Source organism: Centruroides vittatus, unplaced genomic scaffold (genome assembly GCF_030686945.1).
Source record: "Centruroides vittatus isolate TY-2023 unplaced genomic scaffold, ASM3068694v2 contig_299, whole genome shotgun sequence".
Lineage (NCBI taxonomy): Eukaryota > Metazoa > Arthropoda > Arachnida > Scorpiones > Buthidae > Centruroides > Centruroides vittatus.
Window position 1 is genome coordinate 1,702,436 of NW_027121909.1, and position 20,500 is coordinate 1,722,935.

Consider the following 20,500-nt stretch of genomic DNA (forward strand, 5'->3'; position numbering starts at 1 on the left):
ACCCCAAGGTTATTGGCATGCTGGTTTCTCCTGGTTGTGTGCAACATTCTGGTCAATCTGTGAAAATAAATTTATCTTTACTCAAATTAATTGTCCAGAAATAGCTCTTTATTGAAGTACTAATTTAGTATGTTTACTGTTGTAATGCTAAAAAGAAAATAAACACTATGGTTATGCAGAATTTGTTTTTGATGAAAATGTTTAAATTTTTGAAAAATGCTTAGCTCTCTTATATTTTGCACTCATCATAAATAAAATCACAACACTACGAAGGAATGTGTGTAGCCACATGCACTTTGCAGGACCAGTAGAGGTGACAGATATATGCAAATGATTAAAAGAACAAAGATATGCAACAGAACCTGTTTATTCACTAATGAATGTGGCCCACAAGGGCAGCTATACAGTGAGAATACTATCAATGAGGCGATGAATGTTTGTTTAAGGTATTTCTTGCCAAGCTGCATCGATTTCAGTGAGCATTGCTTGTACAGTATATGGCAGTGGTTCACAGTGCACTTCACATTGGACAAGGTCCCACAGGTGTTCGATGGGAGAGAGATCCAGCAAAGCTGCCAGCCAGGGAAGGATGTGAATTCCATTAAGGATGGTGTGAGAGTGCCATGTGACTTGCGGTCAGGAATTATCTTGTTGGACCACCATGTCAGGTGCAGTCTGCTACAGGCTCCACAATTTATGTGATATACCAATCCACTGTCAGAGTACTGGAAATGTGCACCAGGGCTGTTTTTTGATCAAACATGATGTCCAGTATGAGGTTGGTGTGATGCTCGGTGAAAACAGCTGACATGTAATGTTCCCTGGGAGACTGCCACACATCATTCCTCCACAGACAAATGGGATTCGTCCATAAACAATACTCAATGCCATTTGGTGGCCCAGTTGTGATGACAGTGATAACATGTCAGATGTGAAGTCCTATGTCAAGCAATTAATTTAAAGTCCAGTTTTCAAAAACATCATTGACAATGACACTTTTCCACCAAAACTTTACCATTATAAGTTTTAGGGAGGGAAGAAGTGTAATGACCTTGAATGTGTTCGTGCTGGACCAAAAGCACAAGATAAGTGATTTCTCCCTCTTGCAAAATGCATAAATTATTCTGTTTAAATAATTTTGAATTTTTCACATCCTTGCTTTAAGAAAATTTTATTTTATTAAAAAAACACTTTATTTACTTTTTAAAAAAATGAAAAAGTTAGCATAAAATTATGAAATTTTTTATATGACATAGCTAATTACATACATAATAAATTTTATGCTAAGTTTTTTGTTTTTTTTAAGTGAATAAAGTGTTTTTTAATTTTAAAAAATTATATAATTGTGTGCAAAATGGGCTTAAATAGACTTGGCTGAATATTACATAATATAAAGGAAAAATGCAGAGAATGATGTCATAATTGGACATGGAATCACAGATGGAATAACCTGTATGGATCTTACTTATAGATTGTTAATAGTTCAGGAAGAACTTCAAATAAAATATGTTTGGTTACTGTTTTATATTTTCAGTTGTTTATTGTATATTTTATATATTTTCATGTAGTAGTGAAAACACTAAGTTTTTAAACATATTGATTTGTGTCAAGATGCATTTTTTTTTTTTTTTTTGAATTTTACAAATGTCTGTTAATTATAATGTTACTGAATGAAAAAAAATAAACAAGTTAATCATTTTCCTCAATATCCTATAAATTTCAAACTTATTTGGTATCAATACTATATCTCAACAGTGGATGTATGGTACCTATTATCTTTGACTTAGTTTTATTTTAAAATAATATAGTAGGTAAACTGTCATTTTCACAAATATGATTTAAGCAATATATTAATGAATTTTAATTGATATTTTGACAGTTCTCCAGAATAAGATATTTGATACTATTATTAATATATCCCATTTTAAGTTTTAGACATATTTATAAGAAAAATTTATGGTTATTTAAATTGTTTTGTTAAATTTTTCCATGTCTTAATTTTTTAGGGCATTTGATGATGAGAAGAAGGCACGTATGGGAGTTGTAGAATGTGTAAATCATAAATTAGTTGAACCTTTTACAGTTTTATATGAAAAAGAAGGTAAATTTATAATTTATTTTTATAGCTATGAAGAATTGATTAATAATTAGATAATTCCCTATATATTAGATATATTTAAAGTTTTTAAATTAAAGATTTGTTTATGATTCCATTTTATTTATTATTATTATTATTGGAATACAATAATTCTTATTCATTGTAGAAATATACAAATTAGAAATTTTTGTTTTATTTCAAGGTTTTTATTTTTTTTATTATACTAATTTTTGAACTCTTTTCTTGTAATGCTTGTGTGTAATAATATATTGTGTTAGCTATATTCAACTGTAAATTTTAGACTTAGGTTAAATATATAACAGATTTAAATGAATCCATAATTCATATCTAAATGTAATATAATAAGTTTATATAATGTAAAGTATTTATGGGATAATTGTGACAATAAAACAAACTATATGATTTGAGATTACTTATTTCACTTATGAATTTTATCCATTAAGAAGAAGGATATACTAAAATATTTATTATATTTATATATGTTAGTAGTGTCAAGAACTTCGAAGGAATTGTTTATTTTGCAGTATCTTGATTTCTATTTAATATACATAATTTGCATATTTCACGGGGGCAGAATATATATGATTTCATAAATGGCGTAAATTTGCCAGAAAAAATAATAATACAGCAATAGCTGCAAAAACAGAGTAATGTCATAGATAAGCCTACAGACATTAATTGAAGAAAGTTACCAAACAAGGGTTCTTGTGAAGAAAGTTACCAAACATGTTTTAAAAGTGAAATTGAAGCATTGTTTCTTTTGATGCTGATTAGTTTAGTCACTTGTTATATTGCTGCCTACTTACACAGTTATATGTTTGGCAGTAAGAACAAACAGTCTTAGTTACGGAACCATAGTTTTGATATTTATGAAAAACTGAAGTAGAGCTTTAAAAAGAAATGAAAAAGAGATCTATTTCTATTTCAAAACTATTGACACTAATGGGTAAAATTTCATGTTGGCCTTAATTAAAGTAAACTATTTACTCATTTTGCATATGGAAAATTTGTGAATTAATGAACTGTGTTTAAAAACTTTTTTGAATTATCTCAATTAAATAGCAATTAAATTAAACATTAAAAAGCTTTTATCATCATTTTATAGATATTATTTTTATTTCTTTCTTCATTTGTTTTTTGTAAATTTATCATAAAATAAAAAATATTCACATTGAAATATATTTTAAAACATCATAAAATCATGGTCACATTTTCAAATGATGATGATGAAAAAAATGAGTTATACACTACTCCAACATTCTACAACTTAAAAAACAGACAAGATTTCTTAACTTGCAACAACTGATGAAAGATGTCCTCAAATGAGAATACAAAAAGACTCAGTGCTGTCATCTCTAATGCACAAAACTGGCATGAGATTAAAATTTTACTGGGGTTACTTGTAAATCCCTGTTAGTGTTCTAGGATTAAGTTTAACTATTGCATTGAAGATTCACAGAAGACTTAATTTTAACTAATGTCCCATTTTTCTTATACAATAGAATCTGCTTATTGGAATCATTGTTATTGCTCATTTGCAATGTTGATGCCATGTTGAGTGAAATACTCTTCAATATTATTCTCAGTTAGACGTGTTTATGTATGTAATACCAAATTTATAACATGCATTCTTTGATAAACTCATAACAAAAGCTTATTTTTGCAAAAGAAAAGCTAAGCAAATTGTAATTGATGAATGAAACAGAAAATACCTATGAGAAAACTCAATCAACTTGGATAAAATCATACATTATTGGAGATTATAATAATGGAACATCTAGCATAGATTGATCAGTTCAGATAATTCATTATTCGGTGTTAAGAAAAATAATCAGAAGACCAAAAAAGTTATCACATATTCTGTAAATAGTTTTACATAGTGCATACATTCTTTTCCATCAAATAATTTGTTAAACTATAGAATGTCTAAAATTTAAAGAAAAATCACTGAATATTTGATTAGCAACAATGTGTCAAATATTACAAAGAGAATTAAGATTGAAGATAAACTTCTTTATTTAGATGTACAGTACTATTAAGCAATAAAATCTTCACCCAGTCAAGCTATGTAAAATATGCATGTGAGATTAAAAAATGCCACAAAACTCATTACTATTGTCTAGTGCAGAGGTGTCCAACCCGCAGCCCAAGGCAAGTTCCAATGTGGCCATATGTGTAAACAAAACCAACAAACTTTATTTATTTCAACAGCATAAACTCAAAAAAGAAGTTTCACAAAGCCGTAAACCTTTATATATATTTTATTTTTGAATGGAAAGGAAATATTTTCAAATACTTGGAAATGTGTGAATGAGGAAGGAATACTAAATAAAGCTGTAGTTGTGACTCAAAGGATTATAGACCAGAATTCAGGGAAAGGAGAGAAAGGCCAAATGATAAAAAGTAGTGAGAAAGGTTAAATAGACTTTCTGTTATGCAAATATTGACCCTTAATTTTCCAACCTTCTTCACTTCTTTATCTTTTGTCCTTTCTCTCTTTTCCCCGCATTTGGGTCTATAATCCTTTGAGTTTTAACTCCAGCTTTATTTCGTATTCTTTCCAGCATTGCAAGATTTGGCTACCATTTTTTTAGTTTGGCATAAAAAATACCATTTGGTGCATTGGCTACTTTTTGGGCTACATATTATTTATAAACATATTAGTTAAATAAAAATGTACTTTAAACCGGTGTTTCGTTGTTTTTTATTAGAGACCCAAATAAAACAAATATTTGTGTTTTTCAAATAAATTTTTGTTTGTCTCCTTTATAATAAATGAATTTATCTATTTCTAAGTAAAAATTGAAAGTGTCTGTAGAAGTAATTTTTAAAAATATCCTTTTTCATGATAAAGTTTTAATACTTATTACTATAATCTAGACGTTAACGTGTCTAGATTATATAGATTAGCAAGATTAACAAGTATATTTAAGGATTAACAACTAATCCTTAAATATACTTGTTAATCTATACATGTTAATCCTTAAATATACTTGTATTTTTAAGGATTGGGCAACAAGTAAATATACTTGTGGCCCAAATGACTTCTTACAATGTGGCCCAGAGAAACAAAAAGGTTGGACACCCCTGGTCTAGTGCAATGTTTCTTAACCAGGGGCCACAGAACATTTCAAGGGAACCACAGGCCAAAAATCCACAGTCAGAATAAAATACTAAAATTATATGAAAATGATAGGAAACTTTAATAAGTAAATTATTTTTTTATACATATTTTAATAATTTACAAAGTTAATTTGATAAGGAAATTTTGAACCTAAATTGCTTTATTTGTTGTCAGACAAAATACATACATTTTGTTTTTTGTAAACAAAAATATGTTGAATCTTTTGTGTGTATGTAAAGTTTTTTTTTTTTTAAAGCATGTTTACTATTAAAATAGAGTATAGAGTGCCTATACTGTGAAAATTCAGTTTAGTTCCATGATTTGTTCATCTCTGAAATTTGCAGAAAAATGAGTGTGGAGTTAAACTTAAGCCTTTTAAAAAGCAACAATTAAGTATAGTAATGACTTATATTCACACATCTTAAAGGTTAAAAGTTATATAATTTAACCTATTCGATGTGAAATTTTTCTCTGTTGCCTGTGACACCATGTTGAATTTTTGTCGGTGTTAAGCCTAACAAATTTTTTTTTTTTTTTTTAATAATAATCATGTTTACTGTGTCGTTAAAAATTATTTTTTATGTTGCACAAACAAAATAAATATATTGAAAAATATAAAAATTGTGACACGTAGCGACATCTAGTATCAAAAACATTCTGATGCAGAAACGAAAATTTTCGGGAACAACACAGGACAGGTTAATGTTAACATTGTTGCCTAAAATGCAAAATGTATCGAAATGGGATACTATTATGGGGAGACCATAGAAAAATATTAAGCTCAAAAAGAGCCAGAGGTTAAAAAAAAGTCAAGAAACACTGGTCTAGTACACAAAAAGAAGCCAGCTCTTTGTGTGTAAAAATGTTCAAACAAACAATAAACAAACAATGTTTATTGGTAATCAATAAACATTTCATTTTTATGAATACAGGATTTCAGTAGTTTTATATTATTTTTGTAAAATTTTTTTTTATTTTCTGGCATCATAGCTTATTTTTCAGTCTTGTTTCAGATGCCATATTTCTATTATTCACATCTAGTTTCTGTGAATATACTCTTTTCTGGCGGTAAAGGCAAGAGTATTTCTAAGTTTCGTGTTACATTTTAACATAGCAATTTTTGAGCTTATTATACATACATAACATAATATTAAATTGTTTTGTTAAAATGATAACAGAAAACTTAGAGATACAAAATAGAAGGGCAAGAAGTTTTAGTCAAAAGGGCAAAAGCATGTTTTATGAGGTAATTTGTAGGTAGCATCTTGTATCAGATTGCCAAATACAATTTAACTTGTATTTGGCAGTCAGTTTGTTAATTTTATCAGAATTATAGTGCGTCCCAAAACAAATGAAAATACTTGCAAAGCCTTAACAACAAAACTGATTACAATAGGTATCTTCAGGTAAATTAGACATTAACACGTTGACTGACATGTTACTTTTTAGGATTTTGGTGTAAAACGCCAACTTAATTTAATTATATTATATTATTAAAAACTCTAATTAGAGTACATAGTAATAATCAAAAAGCATATAGAATGTGTTTTTAAAAAAAAAAAAAGATCTTACGAATTATCTCGTAGTTGGCTTATATAACAGAAAGCTCTTTGCTAAAGCCAAACTATGAGTTAATTCATGCAAAGACAATTTGATCTGTCGCTTTGCTACAGCCAAGTCAGAGATATGCATCTAAATTCATTAGTAATAAATCAGATATAGAGTTGAGCACATCACATTTACATCTTTCTTGAGTGTGTTGTTTTATAATTATTTTTATAATCAAATTATATATATTACACAATATATATAATATATACACACAATATGCACAAACTATTTCAAAAAGCAACTTCTTCTAAAATAAAAGAGAGAAAGTTTAGAGATGCATTCATCAAGGCATTGATTGGAAAAGAGATTCAACCAGTTTCAAAAAAAATTAGATTGCAAGAGCTTCATTATTTACAGAGTATCCCACCTACTGAAAAAAACAGCATCTGCCAAAGCCATGTCAAATTTGTAACAAAGCTAAAAAACACTGAGAAATGCGATATTTCTGTCCAATCTGTCCAGAGAAGCTAGCCCTTTGCTTTGAAAATTGTTTAAAAAATTATCACAAACAATAAAAATATTCTTTGCTTTTAATTTTGAATAAAATTTTTACGATTATATTTTCTGTTCATATAAGCCAATCTTGATTTTTGTTATTGCCTCCGAGGCTATCTACATATTTACACTGATATACTACGAATTTAATCGTAGATTCCCAAATATGGCAAGTAAACAAACTATGAGACAACTCGTAGTTGGCATCCTAGGCAATAACACAAACTATTAGTCATCTCATAATTGGCAGTCAACATGTTAAAAATGTCTATTTACTCAGATATTGCATTAGCATGGTTGCGGCCAAAGTTTTCAATGTGAAAACGTGAACGTCAGACATTCAGCACTGCCTTCCTGTAAGCATAGAAATTTGACAATGGTGTTTGGAACATTATTGGAATCATGCTTGATGTTCCAAACGCCATTGTCAAACTTCTAGGCTTACAGGAAAGCAACACTGAATGTCTGACGTTCACATTTTCACATTTAAAACTTTGACCGCAACCTCTCTATTATCTTTTCTCCATCAACCTTAACATGGGGTTAATATTATGCAATTATCATCAGTTCTTTAAGTATTAGTCATTATTTTCTCTCAATATAGCAGTTTAAATTGCTGACGTTTGTTATTTCAGTTATATGTTAAATCAGCGGTTCCCAACCTTTTTTGACCAGGGACCACTTTGATTTCATTGTTGTTAGCAGGGACCACAAGGTTTAAGAAAAATAAACTGTGTCAATCTAAAAATAAACTTTAATCAAAACTTTTAACATATGTAATCGTTAAACTTGAGTAACATGCTTTAACAGTACTATTATAATAGGAAACATAACATTTTTAGTAAAAATTAAATTCAGTTTGTATCAATATGGGAATAATAATTTAAAATGAATAAAAGTTATAAATCTTTCACGGACCATATTTTAGCTTCTTGCAGACCACTGGTTGGAAACCGCTGTGTTAGATGGATTACTATAGTATTTCCGAGAATAAGAATGGTATAGATGTGTGAGATCTTGACTCCTCTGTTGTAGTCTATCAATGAATGGAGCAAGTTAATAAAAATTTCTAAAATTCAAACATCACATCATATGACATTATGTGACTTTTTTACTTTTTATAGTCTCAAATTTATTGCAAAAATGTCAAAATTTCAAATAAATTGTAACAGTTTAAATATATATACTGTATATCTTATAATTTTTTAATCTGTTCTTGATAATGAACATGGAGCTAGTTTCCTTCATGTATTTGAACTAATGAACATTGGCTTTATTCTTATTCTGGGAAAGACTATATTAATTATTAATTAATAAATCTTAAAAAGATGTATTAAAACAATAATTTGAATGTAAAAGTCGATAAAACAAAAATTTTTACTAATTGTCTTATTTATTTACTTTGCTTGATGTGGTAGGTTAATTTAATGTCAGTACAAGTTCCAAAATGATTAGAATAAACTGATTCTGCTGTATGGAATTTTTTTCTTTACAATTGTATGAGATTGACTATTAGCTTCATTATTCTGCATTATTTTTGGTTTCTTTTCTTCCTATTTTCCTTATTATTCATTGTCAGGATTCTTTTTGCAGATTTTTTCTGCATATTATTGAAAATTGTTAAGCAAGAGTACTGCTACATAAAATTGAATTTTAATTTTTTTTTTTTTTTCGAGTAAAATTTTAAGTTGTAAAGTACATTTGCAAATTATTACTGATCTTTAGAATGTGAAGAAGATTCAATTTTCATAAGAAAAAATAAATTAAAAAAGGACAGTACTTCTGAATCTATATAATCAAAATTGTGTATAAAAAATGTATAGAATATTGAGCAGATGTTACTAGTTACACCATGTAAACATTTTTAAATTAGGCTTTCTTCCAGTTGTGTAAGCCTGCAGTTCAAACTTATTCTGCCAGATCTGATTCAAGTTGGTTAATCCATAGTACAGTAGAATCTAATTTTAATGGATTGCTCAGACTGTCAAAATTCATTCATTGTACATGATATAACAGATTGTTGAATTCATCTGTTCTGAGAATCCATTAAATTCGGAACAATGGATTTCCTGCTCATCCAGGAAAAATCTGTTATTTAACTTCCTACATAAAAGAAATATTTGTACTTTAAATTGTTTAGTCTCTTGAGATTTCTATTCTATAGAAATAATCTTGTATGTTACAAGATTGTATATTGTGCTGTATGTGTGTACAACAAAGCTGATGAAAACTGTATATACTGCAAGCACAAAAAAGAGGCAAATTATGTGTGCTCATTAGCAATTCACTTGATGTCAATTTGTTAAAAAAACTCATCCATCTAGGTTTGTTTTGATGCCACTTTTCTGCCTGTTGAATACAACAGCTGGTATTAGCTTGAACTTAGCAATGTCATGTATAGTACAGTCTGTTCATTTATGCCGAAACTCATCAGGAGAGTTTTCGTGACTTGGAAAGACTCTGTGGCCTCGTAAGTTTCAGTACTACACTTGGACTAGCCATCAGTCATGCGTGCAGTCTTCATGGTGTAGCAATCAGAATGTTCACCAAGTGTCTCCTTCTTAATCATATCAGCCTACTGACTCTCTGTACAATTCTTCAATTGTACATATTCCATATGTAACAAGTGCATCATCAAACTCTGCAAATTCCCAGAAAAATCAAAATACACTGCTGGCCATTAATATTACTACACCAGGAAGGAAAACAAATAGCAGAATCATATTTATTTCACACATACAATATAATCAAAGGAAGATATGATCAAATTGATAGGTAATCTTGAGGTACAGAGCATCCAGCATGTTGTACCTTTCATGCAAATTTCGCATTTGTTGCGTGCAGTCTTCATGGTGTAGTAATTTTAATGGTCAGTAGTATATTAATTTAACACCAAGTTTACAATAGATGAGGCTAGGAAAAATCCATTGTTTTACAATCTGTTAAAATAAGATTCTAATGTATAATTAATTAGCAATTAATTCAAAATGATAAATTATTTATTCAAAACTGAGAATTAGGTAAGTATAACAATGAAATCATTGATGATGTGTCCATTTAGTTTACATAACTTAGGCTTGAACTCCATATTAACTGAAAACTGAAAAATAGAGATTCAGTTACAGATTTGTTTCTGTTTGGCTAAGTTTGACTTTACCTGAAAATTGCCACACAGTGCAGAATTTGAAGCTAATTTTCCAAAATGATGGCTTTGATATTCATGTCACTTGAAAGTAGTCTGTTAATTGTTAACACACTAAAAGACAAAAAAAAAATTTTATTTTGGTTAAGAGAAATTTATTTTAAAAAAACCAATGGAAATGTTATTGTAATGTAAGGCTGCTGAGAAAATTGCAACCTTGAGATCAGGAATTTTATTTTGACTTAAGTCAGTTTTGTAGACAATATTTTAAACAAAATGATAATTATGACATGATTTGTCACATTGATTTAAACTATTTGTTAAATAATAGCAGTAATATGGTTTACTCATGACTTGTCACCACCTGCAAAACTATGTTATTTGTGAAATCACAACTGAAAAACTTTAAAAAGATTTTTGACATTTTCAAGGGAGATTTTGTCAAACTGAAAGTGAAAAAATGGAAGTTGCACTGTTTTCAGTTTCAGTTTTTCATTTCAATTATATTTTCAGCTAATGTGGTGTGTGTTAGACTCAAATTCTCCTTCAACTTGACTTCTGATATTTATTTAATTATTAGTTAAAATACATTTCACAGCAAATGTAAGTAAAATAAACCAGTTTGTTTACTCTAATTTTTTAAGTAATGCATTTGAATCAATAAATTTGCAAGTAAATTTAAATTTCTGTTTTTTCATTCATTCATTTTTATATATTTTTGATGAAAAGTCTGTCAAGCTCAATGACATTCATGCTATAAAATTTGCTATACTGAACCAGAGATTAAATTAAGAACTATTTAATGTAATGTATACAGAATTATTTAATATATATATTTAATTCTAAGTTTATTCACTCCCTTATGTTACTGTAGTGTTTTACGAAGAAAATTTTTTAAAAAATCTTTGTTGTAAATATAATTAATATATAATTGCTGTTATAGAAAGTATAGAATTTCTGCATTTGTGAGGGTGTATTCCTGGAAAAATTTTGAATATTAAATTTATAAGATAATCTTTTAAACCTTTCAAAGGAAAAAATAGTTTTGTAGGTACCAAAATCACCATGCTAATTTTTAAATGGTATAAAGATATTATTCAACTAATTTTCTGCTTATAACAGAGCAAATGCAATTTGTTTATCTGCTAAACTGCAAATACTTATTTGTATTGTGTTTCAATTAAACTCAAGTCAGTATTTAATGTCATACTGTACAAATTTTATTTATAATGCAATTCTATACTTTTGCTAATGATGGATATAAAACATTAATTGAATAATTTTGAAGTTACAAACAATTAGTTATGAACATCCTTCTGTACTAATTATGTTTATAAGCCAATGGATACCTACATTAAATGATATAATGTTTATTAGTTGTCACTTTAGACACAATTCTATTAGGCTAAACTGCACCAGGTAATGGCATACTTTTTCTGACTTTACATTAAAGTTAATATCCAGTATAGTTTGATAATACAGATTAATAAATTATTATGAAAAATATACTGTATTGTTCAAGTTTCAATAATCAAAATATAAATCACAATTAAAGTAATAATAGATTACACTAAAACAATTTATTTGAACTTAAAAAATTTGTTGTATTACATTTCTTCAATTCTTTCTTCCTTTATTTCAATTTGCATATGATCTACAATACTTTCAATATTTTTCTTGTCCAGTTTCTTTCGGTTTCCTTTAAATTTGCCTGAACTGGTAGTGGGTTGAGAATCTGTATTGCCAATAGGTCTGAATAATTCTGTCAGCATTTGCTGTTTAGCTTGTCTTCTGATGTCTTTCAAGTGTTCAACATAAGGAAGAGTTGCAATTTCAACAGCTTTCTTGAATTTTATGCTTCTATCTAAAATAGGATCCTGTTCAAGAAGTTCATTGCATACACTATCAAGTGTTCTTAACAGCGATGAAAGTTTAGCAGAAGTGAAGGTCTTTAGTTTAGGTAGCTCATATTCATCCTCGTCATTGTAATCATTATCATCGTCTTCGTCGTCATCACTGTTTTCCTCACTACTACCATTTCCATTTTCAAAGTGTAGCTGATATAATTCTTCATTTGTTGGTTCTTGTGTCATTTCATTAATAATGTCGTCAATATCATCTTCCCTAATATCAAATCCTTCTTCACTTTCCTTAGCAAAACGTAAAATATCTTTTAAAACTACATCTATCTTATTGAATTCTTCAAAATTTGTCACACATTCTTCCCACATAGTTTTCCAACAATTACTTATTGTGATTTGTGAAACTTCATCCCAAGATATATGTACAAAATCTATAATATTATAAATATTCAATTTTTCCCAAAAATCCGTCATTGTAAATGATTCATTAGTTGTCAGTGCTTTCGCTGCTGCTCTATAAACATTTCTCACATAGTAACTTTTAAACATTTTAATTATACCACGATCTAGTGGCTGGATTAAAAAATTATTATTACATGGTATAAATAAAACTTCAATATTAGGATGAGCGTGTTCAATGTCATCACTACAATGTACTTGAGCATTATCTAGAATCAAAATAACTTTAAAAGGCAAATTCTTTGACTGGAGATACTTCTCAACCTCTGGAATGAAACAATTATTGAACCAGTCCCAAAAGATCTGTCTAGACATACATGCATACTTATTAGCACGCCAATAAACTGGCATCTGATTCTTATTTTTTCCTCGTAGGCCCTTAGGGTTTTCATCGTGATGTACCATTAGAGGTTTGCATTTGAAATCTCCTGTAGCATTAGTAGCCAGCAGTAATGTTGCACGTTCCTTAACGGTTTTAATGCCTAATCTGTTTTCGTTAATGTACGTTCCAACCCCCGTCCATTTATAAAATAAACGTGTTTCGCTAGCATTAAATATTTGTTCATTTTTATAACCTTTTTCTTCGATTAAGTTTAAAAATAACGAAATAAAAGCATCGGCAGCTCCCTTATCGGTCAAATCACCTTTTCCGTTAAACTTTATATCACGCAAGCCGTAACGAGTTTTGAACCTTTCGAGCCACCCTTTACTAGCGGTGAAAGGTTTAGGGTTTTGCACGTCTTTCGTGGCGTGTTCATAAATTCGAAGTGCTTGCTGTCTCACAGTCATATCGTCCATAACAACTTTCCTTTCGTTCATCTCTTCAATCCATACATTTAATCTCTTTTCCATCATTTCGTAATGAATATCACGTACCACAGACGTAACTTCGGCACTTCGAGGAGCAGATTCTTTAACAGACTTACGTATTTCTGCTTCTTTCTTCTTGATCGAACGCACGGTCGATTCGTTCATGCCGAATTCACGTGCAACGGCGCTTGCCGATATACCGCTCTGTAATCTGTCGAGTAGTTTAATTTTCTCGGTAAGCTTTAAAACTATTCTCCTTCGCTTAGGAACACTAGCAGATTCACTCTCTCTGCGCCTAGAAGTCATGACGATATCGACAAAGGTAACAGTCACTCGCGATAAAGCAGCGTTGGAGTGCAAGGTCAAACGCCGACTACTAACAACCAGCTTCACGGAGACAAAGACAAAGCTCGGTTCTGCGCATCTCCCTCAACGGTCGCGCGAATCGGTTTAATTTCTTCCTTACTTAACGTGTTTTGTAATATAAATATTTTTTTTATAGTCAGATTTAATTTTTTTTGTAAGGATGATCGATCTGTGTTGTTACCATCGCGTTCTCCTCTGTTATTTTTTTCATAATTACTATATCTGACTGATCTTTGTCAAGACAATAGATCAGTCATATGTAATTATACATAAAATTAATTTATAAAAATATTGAAATTTCGCTAATCGATTAACGTTCACATAATTTTTACACGTTCGTTCTGTAATTGTAACTGTTTAATACCAGATTTACTTGTTTTATTTATTTATAAGTTATATGAACGTTTGATTTTATAGCATTTTCACCAGATAAATTAAAAATCATAATAAAATGAAGCACGGTAACCTCCGTACTGTTAACTCGGTATATGCGAATTCGCGCATTCACGGCTGCGGACGAGACGCGATTGATTATTTTTAACCTCGACGTCAGCTAAAAATAGTGGAAACGCCTTCGATTTGTTGGATTGAACGGCATTAGTCCTTCCTGATAAAATGGCATCGACCCGTCGCTAAAATTCGTACGTTTGTTTAAATTCGTTTAAAACTAACGCCTCGGGGTGTTACGAATTAATTTTCACAATTTTTTATTTATTTATGAAAGTTGATTAAAAGACGAAAAATTCCTCATAAAATAATGAATAAATCCGATTCTTTGTACAGTGTTTAGAATAAAAAGTAAAAGTAATAAAGCGAATGACAAATTCTAAATTACTTTTACGATGAAAATAAACAACGTTAAAACTTATATTTAACTAAAATGCTATTGGGAAATATGATATTTGTACGAAGGAAGCTTTATTTATTTACTCCTAAGTAATCGCGAATACGGAGGGATTTGCTTGTATTCTTAATAAGTGAATTTATTATTTTATGCAGACTAATTAGTATTAAGAAATTGAGTCGACCTATATTTGTAAAGGTACAGTACTTTCTTTTCGTTTCGTTAAACAAAAGGAAAGGCGCAAGCATAGGAGTAAATGCCAGACGGGCCCACTCGGACAACATTCCTCCCTCCAGTAGTTAGCAAAGTGAACTCGACCTTTCTTTACAGTGTCATGCTACGGGTCATGTTTCCGTTTCATTCTCTAAGTACTATAGGTTTTACAAGCATTACATGTTATATATATGTACAGTACAGTACATTCTTTTTTTCTGGGCACAAAATTTTTTTTTCTATAAAAAATTCATTCCTATTCGGATCTCGTTCAGTTCAGTTTTCGAAATTTTTATTGCTTGTGTTTTGGAAAATAAAATGTAAGATTGCTGGAAACCAAGTATAAGATTGGGATTTTATTTTTAAATTGTATGCAGATGCCCGTTAAAACTGTTTATAACGTTATAAAGTCGGATTTTGTTTTGTGAATGTTAATTAAATACTTCTAATATTTCAGTACGAATGCATACGTTTCTTCTTAACTTCTAGTCCACTTATTAAATTGTCATTTTACTGTTTCCTAGTATTTATTTATCGACTTATCACACATTGAGACTTATTTTATCTCCTTTATTATTATACTAATTATACATTAAACTACAAATATTTTGGCCATCCTAAAATAGAAACATAAGTTTCTATTTATTACTAATGTACAATTATTATTGTAAAACATATGATGCACTTATTTTAATTGAAGTTAAAAATAAATCGTTTATTAAATTATTTTATTTTGTTGGATATATTTTATTATTAATTTATTGTTATTTTTCACATAATTTTGTTATAATTTTTTTCTATATTTATATACTAATTAATATTAATTTATTAGTAAATCTAATAATTTACTAGAATCAAATTAGTATTTATATTATTTAAGATTGAATTGAATATAAATGATTGGATAAATTAAATTTATCTGTACAATTCCCAGTCTATGTTTGAGTAATTGAGATCTTGTAAAAAATAAGTGAATAATAATAAAAATAACTGATAACATATTGGATATTTAGATTAAGTAAAATATTACATTTGAAAGTTTTTCATACGCATATTCTGTTAATATGTGGGTGATAACAAATATTTCGAAAGTTTGTGTTCATAATGTGTGATTAAGAATTTGATTCAGAAGCTAACAACAAAATATTTATAATTTAAAATGAATGTCAATTGATTAATGTAGGACTCTTATTCTTGATTGTAGATTATGAATACAGATGTTAGTACACTGATTTGAGATTTGGCTATTTTTCATTTATTTAAAATATTTTAATATATCTAAATAAAAATATCTTTTCAGGAGAATATGTAGCTCAGTTCAAATTTACTGTTTTACTGATGCCAACTGGGTCTCATAAAATTACTTCTGGACCCATTGATATGGATATGTATGAAACAGAATTTAAATTAGAAGACGAATCTTTGAAGGTGTGGATTACTTATTTATTTTTAATGCAATATTTTATAATATAAAATAAATTAGAATTAGTGAAATTTCTTAAATAAGTATTCTAAGTAAACAAATTTTATTCTTAAAATTTGTTTACTAGAATTATAATAATGAAATTTTAAAAGAAAATAGCTAAAATGAACATTTGCAATTTGAAAGAAAAAAAACTTGATTCCAATTAAATATTAAACTTAAAAGGCTTAAAATTTGAATAACAGTTATTATCATCATAATTGTGATAATGAAAAAGAATTTCATTTTCTTATGAAACAAAAATAAATATTCTTCTTTACAGAGCTAAACATATTTCTATAGTTAATCATGCAGGGATGCACAGCCTGCGGCCCGGGCCACACACTGCCCCCTTTCAATGTTTATGCGGTCTGCGGAAGGTACAGGTCAAATCCCTTCTTTCAAGTGTGTCTATGGATTACTCGCTCCATTGTGATTTGGGTCCTGTTACCTTAATGCAGTGAAACAAACCCTTTCTATGTTAAGTCTATGGAGAACCTTTTCCACTTTATTGGACGATAAAATTACTTACTCTCTTTTTAAGCTCAGATTGGCACTTTTAGGCTTGAAAGACTTGGCTTTATCCAATAAAAGTAATCGAGAATCTGACGCCTGGGAAAATTGCCGCCAAAACCACGCCCAATCGAGCTGTTTCATCGAAGTGCGCTTGTGAACAAACGAACTAAATTAGCTATATTTACTGTTTTTAGCTTTCATTTTTCTCATTTTTCTGTTGATTGACTATTTAATAAAGCCATTAATGTTTTATCTGAAACGTTCAGCCGTAAAATTTTTCCCCCTTCGTAACGTACTAGGCAAAAAAAAAATTGTATCAAATTGAACCGATTTTTTTTAATCTGTTAGCTAGATAAGTTTTTCCTCTCCTTTAATTTCAAAGTTTCAAGTATAGAACTTTTTCCCTTTCACAAAGTCATTAGCACCCAACTGTTTTATGACTTTCCAGGAGTGAAATGGGAGCGGTTGAAGTTCGTCTATTTTCTAGCTAACACTTACTTTCTGGTTAAGATATCGAATATTTTAAGTATAATGCATAATATAACGATTTTTAGGAGAATCAAATAGAATAAGTGATGTTAGAACGTCATTTTCGGTGTTATCAGGAAGTTTCTATTTTGGCGGGAAATTTTCAATTTTATGCTTCGCAAAACTTGCTTATTCGTCTAAATAGCATAAAAAATAAGTGAAAATATCGCTAAAAAACCATGAAAATAACGATTTTTTAGTATTTGTTTACATTTTAGATTCTGATTGGTATAGTCGAATTGGGTGTGGTACTTCCAAGGGAAATTTGAATCAATCTTTTCTGAAAAGACACTTAATCGTCAACCTAATGTAATTCAAACTAGAAAAAAACCAATCAGAGTTCAAAAAGGAATGTACAAAAGCTATAACAACCAATTATTTACAACAATGTCTCTCCATAGACTAAAAATAGAAAAAAATTTTCGCGCCAAAATTTTTAATTATTACGTTGGACCAAGAAAATTAATTGTTGGAATAGAGTCATACCACTAAAAGGTGGTTTATTGCACTAAAAAGTTTTGGATTTAATAATTATTTCAAACCATGTCAAGCCATAAACTTCCTGTGATTGTTAACACTGCTCTTGGCTAAAGTAATTAGACTCTTGTGTCAACAATGAGGGTTGTAAAATGGTCCAGCCCCCTGGACAGTGAACTTAATCCTAACCTGGCCCTTCTTCAGAAAAGGTTGTGCATCCCTGGTTAATGAAACATTTTTATTATCTAGAAAAATAGAACAATGAGAAAAAGTTTTGTTTTTATAAATAACTCTTCAAAGCTCAATAATTAAACAGATTTAGATAAATAAACAGACAATTCCAGACATAATAAACTTCAGATATTCTGGATGGTTTGCTATCTTAGCACTTTAATTAAATTCTCACTTCAATATTAATTAATTAATTACCAAGCTCAGAAAATTTTCACTTAAAATTTGAAAATAATAATCCAACAAGAATACAGATTGTAAAGTAAGCTATAGTGATTATTTGCTACCAGTGGACTCTAAATGGTTATTTTGCTGTTCATAAACTTCAGTAAAAAACCTGTGTTAGGTTTAAACTGTTTTTTGCAAATGAAGACATGTACTATTGTTTCAGACTTAAAATATGCTGTTCTTAATGCTTGATTTGTTGATTTAATTTCAGTGCAAAGTAGACTAATTCATATGATCAGTTAAATAAAAGCAAAACTTCTGCAGTCAGTATTTGGAAGAAGAATTCTTAACATAATAAAAAGTATTGATCTCATATGTAAACATATTGATCTCTTCTAATACTTTATATACATCTGATTTTGTATTTTTATCATATCATATAAAAGTGCAAAATGATAGATATCCTGTTTATTCTTTAAGTTATTTTTAATTCATATTGTATAGAAAATGGCCTGAAGGCAAGTAAATCAAATTCAATTGAAAACAAATTTGAATCTTACAGTTTAAATTTGTTTTCCATTGAGATTTGATTTGCTTGTCCGGTGAAGGCCTTTTAAGAAGGTCAAAAACATTTGTTTATTAAATGTATAAAAATGAAACTCAAAACATATACAAATGAATGAACTTTGTAAACTTTTCTAAAATTTAAAACAAAATGTAACAAAGTTAGAAAATTATTTATGTATAGCTAAAATACAAAAATTAAGATGCTGTAGTTGGATGATTCATATTTTTGATTCAAATTTTTTTTTGTTTAATTTATTATAGTCTCATCATAAAAATTTGTTTTTAGATGCTATTAAATAGAGCAGTGGGACCAAAGTCAGCTAAAAAGAAAAAGAAAAAAGCAGAAAAGGCAGTGGCATCATCTGTAGAATCTGGAGACAAAATTGAAGATGAAAAACCAGATGAAAATATCAATAAAGCTGAAGATTGAATGACTATTAAATAAAAAAAAGGGTAATAAGTGTTGTAAAATAATTTTGCATGTTATATATAAAGTAGTCATTTTCTGTTAATAATAAGTGAGTTATATGTAATAATTTGTTTCATTAATCATAAATTAAACAAAACACTAGACGTTGTACATGTTAAAAAGATTTATCTAGTTTTTCATTAGCTGTAATTGATAGCAACCATTCTTATTTTTTTTTTACATTAAAGATGGACCTGTCAATAGTATTGCATTATATGTTGGCAGAAGAAATTGTGTATATGTAATATATTATGGTAATAATAGACATATATAATAACCAAGTAGAATTTTAAATTGAAATTTTCTTATACAAGAATTACTTAAAAGTAATTAAAATTGATATAATGTAAGAAGAAATGTTTTGAATTGAAAAATAATAGCTATAAATTTTAACAAGCTGTAATTTGAAATAATTTCTATAATCTCATTTTTCTACATGTGAAAAATATTCTTTTAATACATTTGTGGAAGATGATTAGAAATCATGAACTTTTTGTTGAATAAACATTGTTTTTTTTTAATAATAATTGGTTTTAAGTTGCCCAAACAATTTTAATGTATACATAAATTATTTTATTTCAGGTGAAAGGATACAAGTTGTTTACAAATGGACTAGCACAAAAGCCAAGCACTATTGCCAGGGGAAGGAGAGGCACCGATTATCGGCCAAAAAAAAAATTACGTTCACCCGACTACTACAAGAACTCCACACGCTGCTCTTGCGGAAGATATTTTTGTGTTTACTTTTGATAATAGATTATTTAAAATTTTGAAAACACAAATAACAGACAAGCAGAAAGAGAGAATCAGCCAAGTTGAAAACTTCAAAATGGAAGAAGCACTGCCAAAATGTTTGTTATATTCCATTTATAAATTGGACCAAAATAATAACGACAACATAACCGCTAATTGAAGATTGTAGCAGGCTTAAAATTAATGAAAACGTCTATCAATAAGGAATATGGTTTGGTAATTTGGTTGGTGCAAACTCCTTCCGGAAAAATGTTAAAGAAATAAATGCCCTTTTTTGAAAATAA

At 28.9% G+C, this 20,500-nt stretch overlaps 1 protein-coding gene across 1 annotated transcript in view; it reads left to right on the forward strand.

The window, feature by feature from the left end:
* Positions 1 to 20,500, forward strand: part of LOC136972627 (proliferation-associated protein 2G4) — a 66,660-nt gene extending 46,160 nt beyond the window's left edge. Inside the window, exons 11-14 of the mRNA XM_067267223.1 lie at positions 2,007 to 2,101; positions 16,346 to 16,473; positions 19,281 to 19,447; positions 20,046 to 20,500. Coding sequence (XP_067123324.1) covers positions 2,007 to 2,101; positions 16,346 to 16,473; positions 19,281 to 19,424 — 367 coding nt within the window. The 3' untranslated portion in view covers positions 19,425 to 19,447; positions 20,046 to 20,500. The remainder of the gene's footprint in view (positions 1 to 2,006; positions 2,102 to 16,345; positions 16,474 to 19,280; positions 19,448 to 20,045) is intronic.